Source organism: Anolis sagrei, chromosome X, assembly GCF_037176765.1.
Source record: "Anolis sagrei isolate rAnoSag1 chromosome X, rAnoSag1.mat, whole genome shotgun sequence".
Classification (NCBI taxonomy): Eukaryota; Metazoa; Chordata; class Lepidosauria; order Squamata; family Dactyloidae; genus Anolis; species Anolis sagrei.
This window is the reverse complement of record NC_090034.1, coordinates 87,466,052-87,487,833: the sequence shown is the minus strand read 5'-3', so window position 1 is coordinate 87,487,833 and position 21,782 is coordinate 87,466,052. Positions and strand designations below refer to the sequence as shown.

Here is a 21,782-nt window from a genome sequence, read left to right as displayed (position 1 = left end):
AACTGAGTACATTGTAACTATTAGGTGAGACTGACTAAACACCTAAATGTGACAGGCAGGACCTATCTCCCATTCTGATCTTTAGGATGTCTAGAGGTCTAATAATTCCTATCCCTTAATATAAGGGACAAAAATGTATTCCTATAGAAGTACAATAGTAGCACAGTGGTTTTTATTTTACTCTGATTTAAACAGTAGTTCTTCCATTTGCCTTTCTCGATTTTAGCAAAAAAAAGGTATGTGTGAATAGTTTTCATCTTATCCTTTGCAGAATTTTCAGTTCATTATGGCTGTGCATTTCTTGATTTTCAACAGTCCTCACCAATAGCTTCTTGGCTCATTCTGTGTTAGATCTTGTGGTAGTGGGAACATGAATGCTTCCATGTGAGTTTATAAATGACCCACACTGATGAGAAATCTTTTGAACGCAAGGCATTGAATAGTTGCCTATATTTAAAGCTGCCCTGAGTCCCCTTTGGGGTTGAGAAGGGTGGGGTATAAATATGGTAAATAAATAGATAGATAGATACATGGCATGGAAATAATGGCAAATTGCATTGCTTCGAAGACTGCAAACAGCTTCTTGTAGTATACTGGAAAGAAGACATAAATGCTAGAAAGGCCATTTTTGCTTAAATACATATTATTATTGTATGTTTGATGATAATTTTGAAATTGGATTTCTGCCCTGTGTTGAATAACTTTCAGGGTAAACGTGCAAATTGTTATTGCTTATGACCTCAGATTATTTGGTAGAGCAGTGCTTATTAAATTCTATAGTTGCCATTCTTATTTGTATGGATTGGTGTGGGCTACTACAGTGGATTGGGGGTTAATTTCCTGCCCCAAAAGCCATAAAAGCAAAACCAGAAGTTCAAATCTAGTTTAGAGAAAACATTTTTATGTTAAAATAGTGCATTGGGGCCTTGTAATCTTTTTAAAAGGGGAAATTCCTGGAAGGTTTCAGAAGGAGTAATTCGCAAGTGGTTTTTTTTTTGGGTTGGGGCAAAAACAAGGTCCTCCTGTGAATCTGGAGGCGTCAAGAACAACTACTACAGTCTTGAGAGGATACAGGGAGTGCCAAGGCCACTCTTTGTCCATCACTGTTATTGATTAAAAGAGCCCGTTTTGTTGTGCTTATAGTACAGATAGTCGTTCATGAATGCCTTTTGCTGCACATAGTAGATTTCAACACACGCCTTCAGAACTAAGGTATGGTTTTCTTCTAAAATAGAAATAGGCTCCTGTTAAGTCACTGTGGTTGCTCAAAAAGGAAAGTGTGAGTGCATATGTACAGTTTCATTGTGTTTCTTATTTTTTAAGATTGCAAAAGTGGACTGCAAAGACGTTCTCGATATGATATGTAATCTAGAAGCCGAGAGCCAAGAGAGTACTGCGTTTATTCTTTGCACAACGTACCTCACTCAGCAGCTTCAAACTGGAAATGTATACTGCTCTTGGTAAGTAGAGGATCCAAATATATATTGACATTAGTAGTGTAACTGTTCTCTGTCTGTTTGATGGGTTGGCTCTTGAATCTGTCTTGGTATTGATGTGATGTCAACCTCACTGGGTGATATAGCTGAGATCAAATATCTTTATCAGCATACATGTTACTGGATTCATTTATGTTGTTCAATATTCTACAATTCAGGAACCCCACAAAATGTCTATTGTCTACCTCAGAATTGAGCACAATGGCTGAACTGTAAAATGTTGCATATCTCTTTTTTGCTAATTACCCAATAATCCTAAACATACACACTCCCTCTCCTCTCCCTAGGGAACTGACTTTGTGTTGGAGCAAATTGCAAAGAAGGATTGACCCATCTTTAGACTCCTTCCTGGAGCGATGTCGGCAATTTGGCATTATTGCGAGAACGTTGCAGCACTTGTTCTTTCTTATAAGAGTCATACAAGCTGAGGTATGTGCCTGCTTGTGATATGCTGGCTGATGTTGCATATTCTCTGGATGAAAGAAAGTGACACGGGTGTATTTTTTGTATTTTCTGAAAATATGCAAATAGAATAACTTGGTGGTGCATTTTGCTTTGATCGCAAGGCAGACCTCATTGGCTGAAGGTTGGACATAAAACAAATCGTGCCACTCTTAGGAAGGTTGGTCTTCATAAAATTTTGCTGCAGAGCAGAGTAGATCTTTTGTCTGTGTACTCTCTCTTATTTTTAGTTTCATGCACTACTGAGTTTACCTTGCTTTGTGCCTATTGTAGATGTGGAGTTCTTGTGAAATTTTCTAACATTCAGTGTTATTCCAGACTTCAAATGACATTAGATCATATAGAATTCTTCCTGGGCTTTCATCCTACTGTTGCATTTATGTTACTTTTTTTTTTTTTTGCACATTGCTGATTCCCCCCCCCCCCCCAATTATCTCTTCTCTGAAAAGACAAGGGAATACAACAATACAATACAATAAGCCTTTATTGGCATAACATGGCAGAGAGTATAAAAAATAGTACACATAATAAAAAAGGGCTTCTCGTTTGCTACACATTCAGTTTGCAGACTTCATTCAGGAATCTTGCCACTGAAAGGCAGCAGCTAAAGTCCTGGCAATTTAAAAGCAAAATCACTTTGTCAGAATCGCTGCGGTTCTTCAGTGAGTCTAAAACTTGTGTTAGCAGACTGGATCTTAGCTCCTGGTAGAGTGGACAGTGCAGGAGAATATGCGGTATGGAGTCTAGCTGACCTGTGCTGCAGAGGCAGACCCTCTTGTCACTCGGGAGGCCATTGAGTCTTCCTCTATGGAGCGGCGATGGCATGATGTTAAATCTAGCCAGCATGTAGGCTCTTCTGTAAGAGGGGTTGGTGAGCTCTGTGATGTAAAAGGCTGGATTTCCCTGTGTGTATGGAATTGCCAAGTTGATAGGTGAGCAGGATTTGTTTGCCAAGCTCAACAATTGGTTGTGGTCCCTATCTAGCAGCCTCCTTTTGATGAGGGTAAAAATCTCGGGAAAAGATAGTAGGGTCAGGAAATCGCTGTCGTAGCCCAATTCCCCGATCTTTGCTAGGACAGTTAGACAAGGGAATTAAACCAGTAGCAAAACTCTGGCATTGAAACAGGGAATTGTAAAGGATAAGTACACAAGGAAGGAAAGATTTCTGTTGTCTTATAGTAGAGGGGACTGTGGAAATAGACTTTAACTGGTAGTCTCATTTAACATTAAAGTATTCTATGACAGGGATAGGAAAAGTATAACTCTCCTGATATGGCTTGGGTGCAACTCGTCAGTCTTTACTATTGGCCATAGTGGATGGGTCTAATGAGAATTTCAGACTGGCAACTTGTGGAAGGCTGTATTTCTGTTCCAATTTTATTTTGATCCTAATACTTGAGAAATGGATATGGGTTAGTGCCTTTTGTGCCTGAAACCTCTCACCTGCTTTGAATCCCTATATTGGGAGAAAATGGAGATACAAACCATGTAAATAATAATTCAAAAGTAGACACCCCATTTACCTTAGGAAAAGTTTCGTCTCTACCAGGAATGCATACCACTTTTAACAAGCTGTCATCCTCTGGCTTCCATTGCTATCTTGTTTACTTATGCATTCAGTTATACAAACCATGCTATTTCAAAGTCCTATGAAAACACAGTATTAACAACTTATAATTCCAAACAGTTCATGGCTGGGGAAAGGCCAAGGTAAAAAGGGTTTTGTTAAGCACCCAAAATATGTGTGCTAGTATTGATGCCTAATGGAAGATTATTGCTTTAGGCAGCTCACTTAGTGACTTATGGGCAGGTTCATGTAGTTTCTGATACAGTGTGGAATGCTTTACCATGAGGCATTGTATGTTGTATTCCGGTGGGATCTGTGTGTTTATAGCCAACTTGGCCAGGTGGTGTGACATAATGCTTAAGGTAATAGCATCCCAGGTTTAACTTTGGAGGAAGAACGTCTAAACAGCTACATGCAGTCTGTAGTATGGGGATTGTGGTATTGGCCTGAACAGTAAGGAGATGACAGTTTGATCTGTCTTAATATTGAAGTGATAATATGAATTGTAGGGCCAGAGATGGATGTACAATTTTCAAACCATATTCGGAGAGTTATACAAAAAAGGGATGTCTGTCCGTCCTGTATGTCTAACGGCATTGAATGTTTGCCGTGTATATTTTCTGTGATCCGCCCTGAGTCCTCTTTGGGATGAGAATAAATAAATAAATAATGTTTAGCCCAAATTATTTGGCTGTATTTTAGAAAATGAAATGTCACAGGTACCTTTCAAAAAAACTTTAACTGGTTACTAGAGCAGCGGTGTGTCTGGGGATGAACATTTGGCTGAAAGAATAATAGTATTGTTATGAGTATGAAGTCCCCTGTAATCAACTTAATTGAAGAGCAATCTGTATGTTATCTGGATAAGTGTTTTCAGGCATTTTTCATATTGTGTGAACAAAATGATTTCTAAGGTGAGAATTTACATTAATGTATGTTTTCTTCTCACCCACCCCTTCCATTTTTTCTATTAGGCAGAAGAAGCAGGCCTGGCTGTATCTGTTTTGTTATGCGTAAGAGCCCTGCAACTCAGATCAAATGAAAATGATGAAATGAAGACCTCCGTATGCAAAACAATTGCATGCCTTCTACCAGAAGATCTTGAAGTCAGAAGAGCATGCCAGCTCACTGAATACTTGCTTGGCCCAAAAGAAGAAGGATATAATCTGCTTGAGGAGCTCTACCTGCTACCAGATCAAAAGTTTGATGAAGAAAATGCACCTGTTCCAAACTCACTCCGTTGTGAGCTCTTGTTGGCTTTAAAAGCTTATTGGCCATTTGATCCAGAATTTTGGGATTGGAAGACACTGAGGCGGCATTGTCTTAAATTGTTAGGAAAACAAGTTTCTGAGTCAGAGGACGACCTGAGTTGTAATGAGATGTCATTCAATGAGACTGAACTGTTAGATAGCCTCCTAAGTGACTGTGAAGAAGGCAAGGAAGAAGGCAGGTTTGAAGGCATAAATCAGCCAAAAATGAGAGTGAGGATCAAAAAGCCAATTGGTTCCTCAGAGAGATACCAGCGATGGCTTCAGTACAAGTTCTTCTGTGCCATTTGCAAAAGGGAGTGCATTGAGGCCAGAATACTTCACCATTCTAAGATGCATATGGAAGGCAGTCTTTTTACATGCCCAGTGTGTATTAAAAAGTTCAAAAGTAAGGATGTCTTTGTGCGTCATGTGATGGAACATGTAAAAATGCCTCCTAGTGGAAAACACCGTGCAAAGAAAAAGATGCTGTTAAAGAAAGAAAAATTGGCAAACAGTAGACTGTCAAGGTTTGCTTCTCCAGCACTTGTAGAAAAACAGCCTTTGAAAATAATGCCGCGTGAAAAGCCCAAGATAAATCCTCAAGACTATGTCACATTTAGCAAACTAGAAGACTGCCACCTGCAAGACAGAGATGTATATCCATGTCCAGGCACAGACTGTTCCAGAGTTTTTAAGCAGTTCAAGTACTTGAGTGTTCATTTAAAAGCTGAACACCAAAACAATGATGAAAATGCAATGCATTACTTGAACATGAAAAACCGGCGTGAGAAGTGTTCGTATTGCAGGCGACATTTCATGTCAGCGGTCCATCTGCAGGAACATGAGCAAGTGCACACTGGACCTCAGCCTTACATGTGTGTGTCTGTGGGTTGCTATGCTAGGTTTAACTCTGTCAATGAGCTGCTACATCACAAGCAGCAGCATGATGATCTGCGTTATAAATGTGAGCTCAGTGGCTGTAATATTTTTTTCAGTGACTTAGGACAACTCTACCATCATGAAGCCCAGCATTTTAGAGATGCATCATACACTTGCAATTTCCAAGGCTGTAAAAAGTTTTACTATTCCAAAAGTGAGTTTACAAATCATCTATCGATGCATATTTCAAATGGTGAAATGAAGGAGATACCAATTAAACACGAGGATCCTGTTTCCAGGGACAATCATGCCTGTCTTTCCGATTCTGCAGTGGTTGAACAAAAAGATCCTCCCCATCTCAATGAGAGTCCTAGTTTGCCTCCTGGATCTACAAATTCAGAAGGAACCCTGATGGTTAAGCAAGAGCCTTTGTCTGATGAAGAGGTAGATGGCAAAAGTAATGGTAGTGTGGGAAGCAATATTGCATCCTTAACCAATGAGAATGAGGTGGCTTTACTAACTGAAACAGTGGATTGTGGTCAGGCAGCTCCTAGTGCTGTATTACCTCATGAGAAGGTCTTCTGTCCATCCAATTTAAAAGAACGGTATTCTAATGTGGCTGTCTATTTTGATGGGAAAATGTTTACTTGTGGCTTTGAAGGCTGTGGATCAACATACAACAATTCAAAGAGTATGCAGAAACACCTTCGAAGGGCTCATCCATACCATTTCAAACCTAAAAGGAGGCATAGCCTAAAGGCTAAAGATACTGGTCAGTTCAATGAAAGCCTGCATAATAGCTCTGCTGGAGAAATTGACTCAGAGCTCTACAATCATTCAGATACAAATGCGGATTCTCCAGGCATTTTAGATGGTAATACAAGCCCTAATGACAAATGCTTTTTAAAAGACGAACCTTGTCCTTCTTCTCCGGAAACATCCTTTTGTGAATATGCTAAAGCACGAAGTACAGAGGATGCAATGTTGGAGCTTCTCTTGGGCTTAAAGCATTTAAGTTTAACAAATTCTAGTGGCCGATTTGGAAGTTCTTCCAGATTGCTGCAGTCGTACTCATCCAAGGGCTCCAACTCTGAAGATGAATCTACCTCAGACCATTTTCTTGAAGAGCATCGAGGCAAGCTACCAAATCAATATCTTACTCAGTTGGCAGCCAAACCATTTTTCTGTGAGCATCAAGGTTGCAGTTGTGAATTTGTGACCAGAGAAGCGCTATTGACACATTATGTTAGAAAACATAATTATTCAAAAGAGATGGTGCTTCAGTTGAACATGTTTCAGTACCGCTATTCACCTTTTAAATGTCATATTTGCCAAAGATCATTTACAAGGAAAACACATCTTAGAGTTCATTATAGAAACAAGCATAAACTTGGCAATATGGCAGCCACTCAAAAACTGTTTGCAAATGAAAGTTTTGAGGATGGTGATTGCGTGGAGGATATGCTGAATAGCAGTGCGGCTTCAATGTCATCCTTTTACGCCAACACAGAGGAAGAACTTGATGGCCAAAGTAAACTTACTGATGAACAACGGTGTCATTCCAAGAAGGGGGAGCTCAGTTCTGAAACAGATCTGGAATCTAGTGAAGAAGGAGAGAGTTGTGTAAGTGAGAAACAGTCTAAACTCTCCACATTGGAAAGCCACCGAAAAGGACTAGAAGCACGAGAGGGGAGGGGAAGTAAAAGAACAGTTGCCAAAGGAAATCTTTGTTACATTTTGCATAAATACCACAAACCATTCCATTGTGTTCATAAAAATTGCAGTTCTGCATTTACTAATCAGAAAGGCTTGATTCGTCACTATAGAACTGTACACCAGTATAACAAAGAGCAACTCTGTTTGGAAAAGGACAAAGCGAGAACAAAGAGGGAACTTGCCAAATGTAAAAAAGATAAGACATGTAGCAAGAGGTTTCTGTGTCCTAAATCACTTGCTAAGCACTGCAGTGACTTTCATGCACTTGATCATGGAGAAGATCCAAAAATGCTTTCTGAAACTGAATCTGTTAGATTCCCCTGTCATCACCCTCACTGTCCAGCTGCATTTTATTCCTTTCACAAATTAAAACACCATTTGATGGAAGAACATTCTAAGGAGGAAGAAGTAAATAAAGAGATTGAAATCCATTGTGATCTCAATGGCTGTAACAGAGTTTTCACAACGTACAGCCGTTATTGTCAGCATGTTTATTTTCGACATGGTGTCATGGGAGGTGCCAAAGAACAAAGCTGCTTGAAAGACCGGTGTCGAAGGCATAATGTGAGTAACAAAAGGAGACATATCAGTGAGAAGGTTGAGAAGAACAATAATAAAAACAAAGGGAAGCAATTATATAATTTCAGAACAAGAGAAGAGGCCTTGCAGATGTGCAGAGATAACTACGACCAGACTCAGTATCCATGCATGATTCACGGCTGTCCTTCAGTAGTAAAACTGGAAAGCAGTATTGTGAGACATTACAAGCGTACCCATCAGATGGCCAGTGTTTATATAGAACAGCAATATGAGCAGCTTGTACTTTGTGTTGAATGCGGTACTGTGATAAATGATCCTTGTTTAGAAGGGACTCAGAGTACAAATAAAGAAGCAAATCATAACGCTAAACAGGATGTGTCATTACGCTCTGCATATCAGCATGGAAGGGAGGAGTGTCTTGGTCTGAACTCTGATTTTGATCTTGAAGATAAAGACAGTAAAAATAGCAGATGTTCTGCGAGTGACAAGCCTCCAGAAGCTGGTGTCTTATTGTGTACAGGCACTTTAAAACATACCCACAGTCCCAAATCCAGATGTTTTGAAGAACGTAGTGCAGTTGAATCACCTCAGCAGTGTAAAACAAACTTGGGAAAAATTCATGGAACATCCCAGGACAGAGAGAGCGATGAAAGAGAGAATAACTCTTATTGCATGAGGTCAGATACACTGTTACCAAGGGAGAAGGATGCTAGTGATTGGCAACCAAATACTAGTAAGCTTCCCTTTTCTGCTCCAAAAAACAAATTACAGAACCAGCCAGCACCTAAGCCCTTTGATCTAAAGTCCTTCAAACCAATGGGATTTGAGTCTTCATTCTTGAAATTCATCCAAGAAAGTGAGGCACGAGATGATGATGATGACGACGACGACGAAAGCAACTCTGAGCATGAATGGGAACCACCTGAACAACCTGAAAGAGGTGGCACGGCAGAAAAAGCTAAAGACATTAAAAGGGATTTGCCACAGAGCAGAGCTAAATGTGAACATGTCTCAGCAGCTGTGTCCAAGAAGAGCAGTGGCTCTAAAGCGCAAGGGCAGCTGAGAGGGGTACAACCTCTCTTGACAACGGACTCTCCTATCCCTTCTCTGGAAAATCTGAGGGCCATCTTGGATAAGGCGCTTACAAACTGTGGGGACCATGCCTTAAAACAACTGCATTATTTGCGACCAGTAGTTGTTCTTGAAAGATCTAAATTTTCCACTAAGCTCATAGACTTTTTTCCAACAAAAAAAGCAGATCATCTTTGTGTGGGAAGTTCATAATGTTTTGTTTCTATTTAAAAGAAAGAGAGAGAGAGAGAGAGAGAGACTGCCTCCACTACTGTTAAATGGGGAAATTGTTTAATTTGGATGTTTGCACCTGTTGTTAAAAGTTAGATTTGACTGTACAGTCCCATGAATGTATGGCATCTGTCTAAAGCAGCATTGGTCAGTTGATAGAACTCCAAAGTTGTTGGACTGCAGCTCGGGCCTGCCCTAATGGCATGGTCAACATTGAGGGATTACAAGTTCTGCAGTCCAACAAGATATGGAGGGATGCAGCCACCTTCTCCATATTCTACAGTATTGGTTAAAACCCTGTTATATTAAGAGAGAGTTGATATTTTGGTGCTACTTGACAGAATATTGAAGGGGGCTGCCTCTTGCAAAGTAAATGTGCATGATTGTCTATGAAACAAGTACTTAGGGTACCAAGGTTGGGGTGGGAGGCGGGTGGGAGGAGGAAGATCTTACTTGACTTGAATGTGCACCTCAGGGTGCTTTGTGTAACATATTGTACACTACAGCATCTTATATTTTTTGAGTTATGAGTTTCAATAAAAGGAATTTTTTCACCCATTTCCATTGACTGCAGAGTCAGCTTAAGACACATTTGATTTGAGTAGTGCCTGTAGTAATTTTGATTCTGGCACATCAAAATGTGATCATGTGTTTAAGTCGAAGGGTGATAGGAGGGAAACCTGTCAAGATAGCAGTGGTGTTGAAGAGAGAGAATTCTCACAAAATTGAATGTACAATAGTGCGAAGATGCAGTAATTATCACTGCCACCAAATTTGCGAAGTAGTCAGCAGAGGAATAGCTAAATTACAAGTGTTGTTGTGTAACAGGAGAGTAGAGGGAGATTTATTATTTATTTCTCTGTATTTCTGCCACCAACGTGAGGTAAGATGTATTATTGTGAGAAATTGCACTCTGGATGCAGAATTGATGGAGATGAGGCAGTCTTCAAACAAAAGATAACAAATTTATTGAGTACAAAGCGTGTGGTTGCAAGTTGTAACTTTTCTTCTAGAACTTAGAATAATACTTGGTTAGATGAACGTTTATTTATTTATTTATTATTTATTTCGAGGTTTTATATACCCACCCTCTCACCTTCAAAGAGGGATTCGGACCGGTTCACAACATGTGTTAACATACAAAAAATATACAATAACAACACAATGCCACTTCATCACACGATTAAAATATCAGCACCATACACATTAAAACATTATCATCCCAGTTAAAAGAGCCAAATCGTCCGACACCATCACAATCCCATTCATCATCCTCCTTTCATGTGGGCAAAGAATTAAATCAGTTGTCAAATGCCGCGTTCCACAACCAGGTCTTTGTTAGTTTCCTGAACGTCATGAGGGAGGGGGCAGTTCTGATCTCTAATGGCAGGGAGTTCCAAAGTCGTTTCACTCTTTCAGGTTACACAGTATCTTTCTGAGGTGAAGCACTTATTACTAAGCAAAGTTTCAATACAGGGATATCTCCCTTATCTGATCCTCCCTTGATCAGATACTTAATAAGCTTATTCTTTAGCCTTTCCTTAGCCTAAGAAACTTCCATTAGCTTAATCTGGCTTTCCAAAGCCTCGAAACTTTGCTTCACAATTCACTCTCCTTCAGCTACAACCTCCTAATACTTTCCTCTACCAACTCCTCACCCTCAACTCTTAACTCACTCACTAACCCGTCTGTTTTCAAAACTCTCCCCTCTAGGCTCCTCCCATTTCTCTCTCTGCCGGCTTGCCTTGGTCTCCATGGCGACGCAGATGGAGGATTCCTTTGAAATAGGCCTCTCCAGTGTTACTGCAGCCAACACAAACACATAAATACAGTTTAAATCATGCAAATTATTATTAACTTCCTCACAAATAGTTATAAGGTACATCAAGAAGGAAATAAGGACCAAGCTAAAGACCAATTTTTATTGGGGTGTACTTAAGAAGCTCATATTTGCACTGCTCATCGTCTAACTGGTTTTCTGGGTTTTTAGAGTTTTGGCGATGGGCTTTAAGAGAACCATAGAAAACTGGGTTGTTGTAGGTTTTTCAGGCTATATGGCCATGTTCTGGAAGCATTCTCTCCTGACGTTTCGCTTGCATCTATGGCAGGCATCCTCACAACCTGACCTCACAACCTGAGGATGCCTGCCATAGATGCAAGCGAAGCATCAGGAGAGAATGCTTCCAGAACATGGTCCTATAGGCTGAAAAACCTACAACAACCCAGTGATTCCAGCCATTAAAGCCTTCGACAAAGCATAAGAAAATTACGTTCTTTTAAAATTCATCCTATATTCTAATTCACCCCTGAAGAATTCAATCAACCAATAAAAAAAGGGGGAGGGGCAAGTTTGGAATTCAAGAAATGTTTTGCATTAGATTGATCTGGCAATTTAATATATAGGTGAATTGATTTGCCAGTCTGTGGTGGATTTAGTTTTTAAATATCTTATTGAACATTGGTATTCATTATTAGCAGTTTTCACAATCCCTGGAGTGTGGTTCTAGGACACCTCCCATGAATAGTTTTTGTGTGTGTGTGTGTGTGTGTGTGTCAGGAGCGACTTGAGAAACTGCAAGTCGCTTCTGGTGTGAGAGAATTGGCTGCCTGTAAGGACATTGCCCAGGGACGCCCAGATGTTTTTTTGTTTTACCATCCTTGTGGGAGGCTTCTCTCATGTCACCGCATGGGGAGCTGGAGCTGACAGAGGGAGCTCATCCACGCTTTCTCCGGATTCGAACCTCCAACCAGTTGATCTTCAGTCCTGCCGGCACAAGGGTTTAACCCACTTCACCACCAGGAGCTACTCTACGAATAGTAAAATCTTTGTATGTTCAAATCCTATTACAGTAGACTCTCAGTGAACCAACACCCATTGGGATTTATAGATGCCAGATAAATGTAGTTTCTGGTTGCTTGAGAGTTACTATTTAAACTTTTCTAATACTTTTTTTTTCATGTCAGGAGTGACTTTAGAAACTGCAAGTCTCTTCTGGTATGAGAGAATTGGTTGTCTGCAAGGGCGTTGCCCAGGGGACACCCGGATGTTTTTTTTTATGTTTTACCATCCTTGTGGGAGGCTTTTCACATGTCCCCGCATAGGGAGCTGGAGCTGACAGAGGGAGCTCATCCATGCTCTCACCGGATTAGAACCTCCGACCTGTCCTGCCGTCACAATGGTTTAACTCATTGCACCACCGGGGGCTCCTCTTTCTAATACTATACCCTATAAACGCTTTACTGACCTGAGTATTGAAATACAGTATTATAAGCAAATAAATACAAACTTAATGTACCACAATTTTACTCTTTTATTGTATTATAAGAACTGCTTTTAATTTAAATTGTTATTTTTTGAGCTTTTGCCATTTGCTTGAGAGTTCTGGTTACTTGAGAGTCTACTGTATATACAGTGATCTAGGAAAATAGTGTCCCTTATATAAACAAGTAAAATCCAGGTTTGCTTTTTTATTTGTGGTGGGGGGAATATTTTCAATCTGTGGATGTTGAAATCCATGGCTGCAGACTCCATGGAAATGGAAGGTTGACTGTACTGTTAAATAATATTATGACATGTAAGGCAGACACTGACCCTAATTTTTAAAAATAATTTCGCAAATATACTAAAATACTCTATTTATTTGGTAAATAAAGCATCCACTGCTCAAGGCTTTTTCCCCTTGGGTACTATTTTTCTTTCATTGACTACATAAGGCTACCTGTTAAGAAATCGCCTTATTCAGAATTTGTTGCCAGGTGAAACATCTGTTCAGCCTGATTGGGAAAAAAAACAAACAAACACCAAACTTTGGGGGTACAATAATAGAATCCTAGAGTTGGAAGAGACCACAATGGTCATCCAGTCCAGGACCCTGCTTGATGTCCCCTGATGTCTTCCTTTCTCTAAGCTAAACAGTCCCAACTCCCTAAGTCACTCCCAGACCTTTGATCATTTGGGTCGCTCTTCTCCAGACACATTCTAGCTCTTTAATTTCCTTTTTAAATTGTAGTTCCCAGAACTGGACACAGTATTCCAGGTGAGGTCTGACAAAAGCAGAATAGAGTGGTGCTAAGACTTCCCTCAATACTCCTGTTGATGAAGCTTAGAATTCCATTGCCTTTTTTAGTTGCCAGATCACTCTGTTGACTCGTGTTCAGCTTGTGGTCTACTAAGACTTCGAGATCCCTTACACATGGACTGTTTTCAATCCAGGCATCACCCATCCTAGGCCTGTGCATTTCATTTTTATTGCCAAGGTGTAGTACTGTACATTTCTCCCTGTTGAAATTCATTTTGGTAGTTTGGGCTTAGCTCTCTAATCTGTTACAGTCATTTTGGATTCTGATCCTGTCCTCTGTTGTATTTGCTGTCCCTCCCAATATGGTGTCATCTGCAAATTTGATAAGCATGCCTTCTATTCCATCATCCAAGTACAGTAATGGATAAAGGTGATAAAGGTGAGAGGAGGGGGAATAGCTTTATATCTCAAAAACAGTTACTGTGCAGAAGAGATGCAAGAATTCAATCTGGGAAACCAGCTTGAAAGCATCTGGATAAGAATCAAGGGAACTGGGACTCAAAAAGATTTCGTTGTGGGTGTCTATTACAGACCTCCGAGCCAGGATGAAGAACTCGACAAAATCTGTCAACAGTTGGCCAAACAGGCACAAAGAAGAGAGAGAGTCATGCGCGATTTCAATTATTCTGATATTTGCTGGAAAATAAACTCGGCCAAGAGTACAAAGTCCAACAAATTCCTCGCCTGCCTTACAGACAATTTTATGGTCCAGTAGGTAGAAGAGGCAACAAGGGGATCTGCTACTCTTGATCTCATCCTAGCAAATGCGGAGGACCTTATCAATGCAGTTGGAAGTGGTCAGATCCATAGGATCAAGTGACCATGTGCTCCTGCAGTTTGTGATACAAAGGAAGGCTGAAACTAAGACAAGTTAAACCCGCATTCTGGACTTCAGGAGAGCTGACTTCCGAAAAATGAAGGAAATACTGAGCGGCATTCCGTGGACACCAATACTAAAAGACAAGGGAGTTAAGGCTGGATGGGAGTTTTTCAAGAGTGAAATACTCAAGGCGTAATTGCAAACAGTGCCAACAAAGAGAAAAAATAAAACAAGGGCAAAGAAGTCACAATGGATGTCCAAAGAACTTCTAACTGGGCTAAGACTAAAAGGAGACATGCACAAGAAGTGGAAAAGAGGAGAAATCACCAAAGAAGAATTCAAATGAATAACCAACTCCTGTAGGGAAAAAGCTTGCAAGGCTAAAGGCCAAAATGAACTCAGGCTTGCCAGAGACATTAAAAACAATATAAAGGGCTTTTTGCTTACGTTGGTAGAAAAAGGAAGAACACGTTGATACCAGGCAAGAATCTGAAAAAGATAATTAAGGAAGTGGTCTGCAAACACTTAGAAAGAAATGCAGTCATCTGTGATAGTCAACGTGGATTTATCAAAAACAAGTTATTCCAGACTCATCTGATCTCTTTTTTTGATATAGTTGCAATCTGGGTAGACGCAAGGAATGCCGTGGATGTAGCGTATCTGGATTTCAGTAAGGCATTCGACAAGGTCACCCATGACCTTCTGGCAAACAAACTAGTCAAATATGGGTTAGCCAAACTACGGTTAGGTGGGTCTGTAATTGGGTAAGTGAATTAACGAGTGCTCACCAGTGCTTCCTCTTCATCCTGGAAAGAAGTAATGAGTGGAGTGCTGCAGGGCCCAGTTCTGTTCAACATCTTTATTAGTGACGTAGATGAAGGGTTAGAAGGCATAATCATCAAGTTTGCAGACAACATCAAATTGGGGGGGGGGGGGGGATAGCTAATGCTCCAGAAGACAGGAGCAGAATCCAAAACAATCTTAACAGACTAGAGATGGGCCAAAACTAACAAAATGAAGTTCAACAGGGACAAATGCAAGATACTTCACTTAGGCAGAAAAAAATAAAATGCAAAGATACAGAATGAGGGACACCAGGCTTGACAGCAATACGTGTGACAAAGATCTTGGAGTTCTTGTAGACAACAAGTTAAACAACAATATGATGCAGCAACTTAAAAACCCATTGGGATTTTGGCCTGCATATATAGGAGTCTAGTGTCGAGATCCAGGGAAGTCATGCTACCCCTCTGTTCTGCCTTGGTCTGACCACACCTGGAGTCACACGATGATCAATTCTGGGCACCGCAATTGAAGGGAGATGTTGACAAGCTGGAATGTATCCAGAGAAGGGTGACTAAAATGATCAAAGGTCTGGAGAACAAGCCCTATGAGGAGCGGCTTAAAGAGCTGGACATGTTTAGCCTGCAGAAGAGAAGGCCGAGAGGAGACATGATGACCATGTATAAATATGTGAGGGAAAGTCATAGGGAAGAGGGAGAAAACTTGTTTTCTGCTGCCCTGGAGACTAGGGACCTCATCACAATCGAGCATGAATTCACTTTAAATCTGGCTTCTTCCTCCTGCAGAATTATGGGGTTTGTAGTTTAATGAGGCTGTTAAAGGCTCCTCCCTAAACTACAAACCCCAGAATTCTGCAGGAGGCAGCAACCAGATTTAAAGTGGATTCATTCTCTAGTACAGAGGTCCTTAAACTTTTTAAACAGAGGGGCCAGGTCACAGTCCTTCAAACTGTTGGAGGGCTGGATTATAATTTGGAAAAAAATTGAATGAATTCCTATGCACATTTTATTTGTAGTGCAAAACAATACAATAATTAAAATGAAGAACAAATTTAACAAATATAAACTTATTAGTAGTTCAATGGGAAGTGTGGAACTGCTTTTGGCTGATGAGATAGGATGATTGTTGTGTGCTTTCAAGTTGTTTCAGACTTAGGTTGTCCCTGAGCGAGGACTGGGTAAATGATCTTGGAGGACCGTATCTGGCCCCCGGGCCTTAGTTTGAAGACCTCTGCTGTAGTGTGATGACACTATAGGAAAGGGAACAATGGCTTCAAATGAGATTCCACCTAAACATTAGGAAGAACTTCCTAATGGTGAGAGCTGTTCAGTAGTGGAACTCTCTGCCCAGAGTGTGATGGAGGCTCCTCCTTTGGAGGCTTTTAAGCAGAAGCTGAATGGCCATCTGTCGAGGGTGCTTTGAATACAATTTTCCTGCTATTTGGCAGGGAGTTGGACAAGGGTGGCCCAGAAGGTCTCTTCCAACTCTGATTCTATATATGTCTCTCTATATTTGATACAAATCACCTTGGCATTCAGGAGTGACTCCTGGTGTGAGAGAATTGGCCGTCTGCAAGGGGAAAAAAAACCCCTTGGCATTGTTTTCTTACTGTAAAGGACTTCCTACACTGTAATATATTCTCAATTCTAAGTAGCAAATGCAATGCAGAAACCTGAAATGCTTTGCAAGATCTAACCAAAGAATCATTGGTTTTTTGCAGTAGGAGAGGATTATGGAGGCTTCCCTTAGTTTCCCAGTCTAGTGTCTGCCTTGGCTCTGGGTAGCTGTGACAGCAAGACATTCCTAGCAGAGATTTCTTGAACAGCGCCCTTCAGACCTTCTCCTATTTCTATTCTCTGCCAAAATTTTTTTTTTTTAAAAAAGGTATCTGTTATCACTCCTTCCTTCCCCACTGATTGAGCGATGTGACTGTGCAGGAAGAGGGGAGCCAGGTGCATTGGAGGAATCTTGAGTTGGTTTCTTAAGCCCAGGACGGGAGGCAAGGATGCAGGGATTAAGACCAGGACACAACCCCATAGCAAGAGTCAAGAGCCAATTCAGATTCCCTGGTAAGTTTGTTATCAGATTTTCATAGAGATATCTACCTTGGCTTGTCTCCTCAGTAATCATTCAAGAACTCACACCTCTTGTTGGCCTGTGCTTTTTAAACTGCCCTGTTATAGTTCCTAGATTTATCTCTAGAGCAAAAACAAAACCAAAAAAGTATTAATAATATAATATATTGTATATACAGATATTTATAATATAATGCAATATAATAATAATATGATATATAATTATATATTATATTACATATATTATATATATTTAATATAATGTAATACAATATAATAATAATATAATTATATATTTTATATTACATGTAATATTACTAATAATATTACAATATAATGGTATAGTACATATAGTAATATTGAATACTGATATTGTACTATGCTAATAATATAATATATTGTATGCATATATATCTTGTAAGCCGGTCTGAGTCCCCTTCGGGCTAAGAAGAGCAGCATATAAATATCGTAAATAAATAAATAATTCTTCCAGATCTTTTGTGTTCATCCAGCATGTTAAACAGGCAAACAAGCTTTTCAAAAGTCCAAGATCACTATAAAGCAGTTTTATTTTTACCATGATCTTTGTTGATATATATATGAGTCCACAAAGGGAACATTTTATTGTTTTTACATAAAAAGTGGGGGAACATTAAATTGAAAGGAAAGTAGGAAAGGAGAAAAGATAAAGACAACCTAAAAAAAGAGCAAAAAGAGGGGGAAATTCCATTCTGAGCATCTGCCATTATATTTTTCTTACTCTATAAATTCATATATAAAGAAAAGTAAAAATACAATAGTTAAGTACTTTTTGTTTTTTTTCCCCCCTTTCATGTTCCTCAAAGGGATTCCAGTCTGTCCTTTTTATTAAACTTCCCAAGTTATTCTTCAGAAAAAAACGTTAATTTGTCCATGTCTCTAATTTCTCTTAGTTTACTTATCCAATTATCAATGTGTGGTGTCTTATCCATTTTCCAAAGTTTTGCATAGGAGATCCTCGCTGCCGTAGATATATAAGTAAATAAAATGTCCTTGTTTTGGTCCAGAATGAGCTCTGAGTCCATGAGGCCTAGAAAGTAATATTCTGGTTTTCTTGGGAATGCCATTCTAAGTATTTTTTGAGATTCTTCATGTATAATTTTCCAGTATTTTTGGGCCTCTCTACAAGACCACCACATATGGAAGAAGCTCCCATCGTGGTCATGGCATTTCCAGCAGTTTTTTCTACATTTTTGTACATAAGATCAAGTTTCTTAGTGGTGGTATACTATCTATGAAACATCTTAAGTCAATTTTCCTTAAGGTCCATGGCATAGGTATATTTTAGTTTCTTGTTCCAAATTTGTTCCCATTCATTTAAATGGATGGGCCTTTTAAGATTTTCCGACCATCTAATCATACAGTTCGTTACCACTTCTGTTTCCGTGGACAACTCCAGGAGCTTATTATATAGCTTGGTGATGAGTTTTTTCTCTGTCTGAAGTATCCTATCCCAAGCTACCTCTTTCATGTTAAAGCTTATTTTTAATCTTGATTATAATATTCTTTAATTTGCAAATAGTGTAATCAAGAAATATTGCCATAATCTCAATTTAAATCTGTATGGGATTTTAAACTAGTAGTATTTTTAATTAATAAATCCTTATATGTTGGCCATCTAGTCCATGATCTTTGTTATAGAAGTGATAGAGAACCTCCCAAATACTTTAGTATATCTGTTTTATGGATACTTATGAAACTTACAGGTTCAGAGCAGCTTACAAGAAGCAAGGAAGATGCCTCTCCAACCCAATATGCTGATGACAATGTAGTCTGTGCGCATTCAGATGAAGACCTACAAGCCACTCTAAACACTTTTGCAGAAGCTTAGAATCTTGACTTCTCATTGAATATTGAGAAAACCAAAGTGCTTTTCCAACAGTCACCAGCCAATTCCTCTGCAATGCCAGAAATACAGCTTAATGGTGCAACATTAGAAAATGTCGACCATTGCTGTTCCCTTGGCAGCCACCTCTCCACCAAAGTCAACATTGACACTGAAATACAACACCACCTGAGCTCTGAAGCAGAGAGTGTTAGAGGACCAGGACATCTGTAGGGATGCCAAGGTGCTTGTTTATAAAGCTATTGTCTTCCCAACCCTGTTATATGCCTGCGAAACGTGGACTGTCTACAGATGTCACACTCAACTCCTGGAACAATTCCAACAGCGTTGGCTCCGAAAAATCCTACAAACAGGAAATGGAATGTTGGTGTTGAGATTTAAAGATGGACTCAAAGCTAACCTTAAAAACTGTGTCATAGACAGAGAGAACTAGGAAGCCCTGGCCCTTGAGTGCTCTAACTGGAGGTCATCTGTGACCAGCAGTGCTGTGGAATTTGAAGAGGCACGGATGGAGGGTGAAAGGGAGAAATGTGCCAAGAGGAAGGTGTGTCAAGCCAACCCTAACCGAGACTGCCTTCCACCTGGAAACCGATGCCCTCATTTCAGGAGAAGATGCGGGTCAAGAATAGGGCCCCAGTCACCTACGGACCCACTGCCAAGACACTACACTTGAAGGGCCATCATCCTTGGGCCACGGGGATCGCCTAAGAAAGTTAGTACTCAGCAGTTGAGTAAGAGATGGCCAGAGCTGGTGTTTTGGGTCTGCTCCCCATGCACTGTGTCAGTAGTGCAGTGTATTATTGAAGGCTTTCATGGCCGGAATCACTGGGTTGTTGTAGGTTTTATGGGCTTTATGGCCATGTTCTAGAAGCATTCTCTCCTGACGTTTCGCCTGCATTTATGGCAGGCATCCTCAGAGGTTGTGAAGCCCAAAATGCCTACAACAACCTGTTCATGCAGTGCACCTAGAATATTGTGTCCAATTCTGGGCAACACAATTGAAGAGAGATATTGACAAGATGGAAAGTGTCCAGAGGAGGGTGACTAAAATGATCAAGGGTCTGGAGAACAAGCCCTATGAGGAGCAGCTTCAAGAGCTGGGCATGTTTAGCCTGAAGAAGAGAAGGCTGAGAAGAGACATGATAGCCATATGATAGGAAGTCATAGGGAGGAGGGAGCAAGCTTGCTTAAATATATTTTTATTGAGAATATAAATCGCTCCTAAAGCGTAGGAGCTTAGAGAAAAAGAAAGAAGAAAACTGATACATGTCTTCACTTTTTCCATTGTTTTACATAAAAAAGTGGGAATAATCCAATAAGGAAAGTTAGAGAAGGAAAAAAACGGAGAAAACAAAACAACAACAAAAAACAAAAATAAAACGAACAGATTAGAGTATGAAGCAAACTGCCAGGTCTCCCCAAGTTGAAAATCTTATCATTTACTAATAATCTAGTTATTTTACTTTTTGTCTCCGGTTTCTTATTAATGCTTCCTTTGAGCTTATTTATAATTCACTAATATAGATCTCTTTATTTTCTTTTTTAATAAAGTCCAAAAATTTTGTCCAGTCCGTTTTTTGGTAACCCCCATTATTTAGTGCGATTCTTTGAGTAAGTCTATCCATGTTCAAGATATCTAGAACTTTCAGGGTCCACCTGAAGATCACCTGGGAAGGAATCCTACTGGAGCATTGCAGCGCACCCAAATACCTGGTAGTCACTCTGGACCGTGCTCTTACCTACAAGAAGCACTGCCTGAACATCAAGCAAAAAGTGGGTGCTAGAAACAATATCATACGAAAGCTGACTGGCACAACCTGGGGATCACAACCAGATACAGTGAAGACATGTGCCCTTGCGCTGCGCTACTCTGCTGCTGAGTATGCATACCCAGTATGGAAAACATCTCACCACGCTAAAACAGTAGATGTGGCTCTTAATGAGACATGCCGCATTATTACGGGGTGTCTGCGCCCTACACCACTGGAGAAATTACACTGTCTAGCTGGTATTGCACCACCTGACATCCGCCGGGAAGTAGCAGCCAATAGTGAAAGGACCAAGGCAGAGACATCTCCAGCTCATCCCCTGTTTGGGTATCAGCCAGCATATCAACGACTTAAATCTAGAAATAGTTTTCTAAGATCTACAGAGACACTTGCTGGAACACCTCAGCAAGCGAGAGTCCAAAAGTGGCAGGCTCAAACCCAGAACCTCAATAAATGGCTGATACCAAATGAGAGACTCCCTCATGGGCACACAGAAAACAGGGCGACTTGGAAGGCGCTGAACAGACTGCACTCTGGCACCACGAGATGCAGAGCCAACCTCAAGAAATGGGGCTACAAAGTGGAATCCACGACATGCAAGTGTGGAGAAGAGCAAACCACTGACCACCTGCTGCAATGCAACCTGAGCCTTGCCACATGCACAAGGGAGGACCTCCTTGCAGCAACACCAGAGGCACTCCAAGTGGCCAACTACTGGTCAGAGGACCTTTAATCAACTACCAAGCTTGCAAACTGTGTTTTGTCTGTTTGTTACAAATTTGTTTAAAATGTAATACAATTGTCTGGTTGCTACTGACACGATAAATAAATATAAAATAAATAAATAAATAAAATCGTAATATTATTAGTAATATTACATGTAATATAAATATATAATTATAATACCATATTATTATATTGCATTACATTATAGTATTATAAATATTATATGTATATACAATATATTGTGTTATATCATATTATTGGAATAGCACAGGAGACAAGGTGGAACTGTCCCCTGTCCCTCTCTCTCTTCATTCTGGCCCAGAGCGGCAGTTGGTGCTGGGGAGAGGGGTCTCCAGCTGATGGCATATCCAAGATGGAACTGTCTGGAGGATTGCGGGGAGTTGCCTGCCAC

General features: G+C 40.2%; 1 protein-coding gene across 1 annotated transcript in view; it reads left to right on the top strand.

Moving 5' to 3' along the window:
* The window catches only part of LOC132780312 (zinc finger protein Rlf), a 33,443-nt gene extending 23,671 nt beyond the window's left edge, over positions 1 to 9,772 (top strand). Inside the window, exons 6-8 of the mRNA XM_060783939.2 lie at positions 1,324 to 1,460; positions 1,784 to 1,925; positions 4,500 to 9,772. Coding sequence (XP_060639922.2) covers positions 1,324 to 1,460; positions 1,784 to 1,925; positions 4,500 to 9,194 — 4,974 coding nt within the window. The 3' untranslated portion in view covers positions 9,195 to 9,772. The remainder of the gene's footprint in view (positions 1 to 1,323; positions 1,461 to 1,783; positions 1,926 to 4,499) is intronic.
* Positions 9,773 to 21,782: the final 12,010 nt, after the last annotated feature.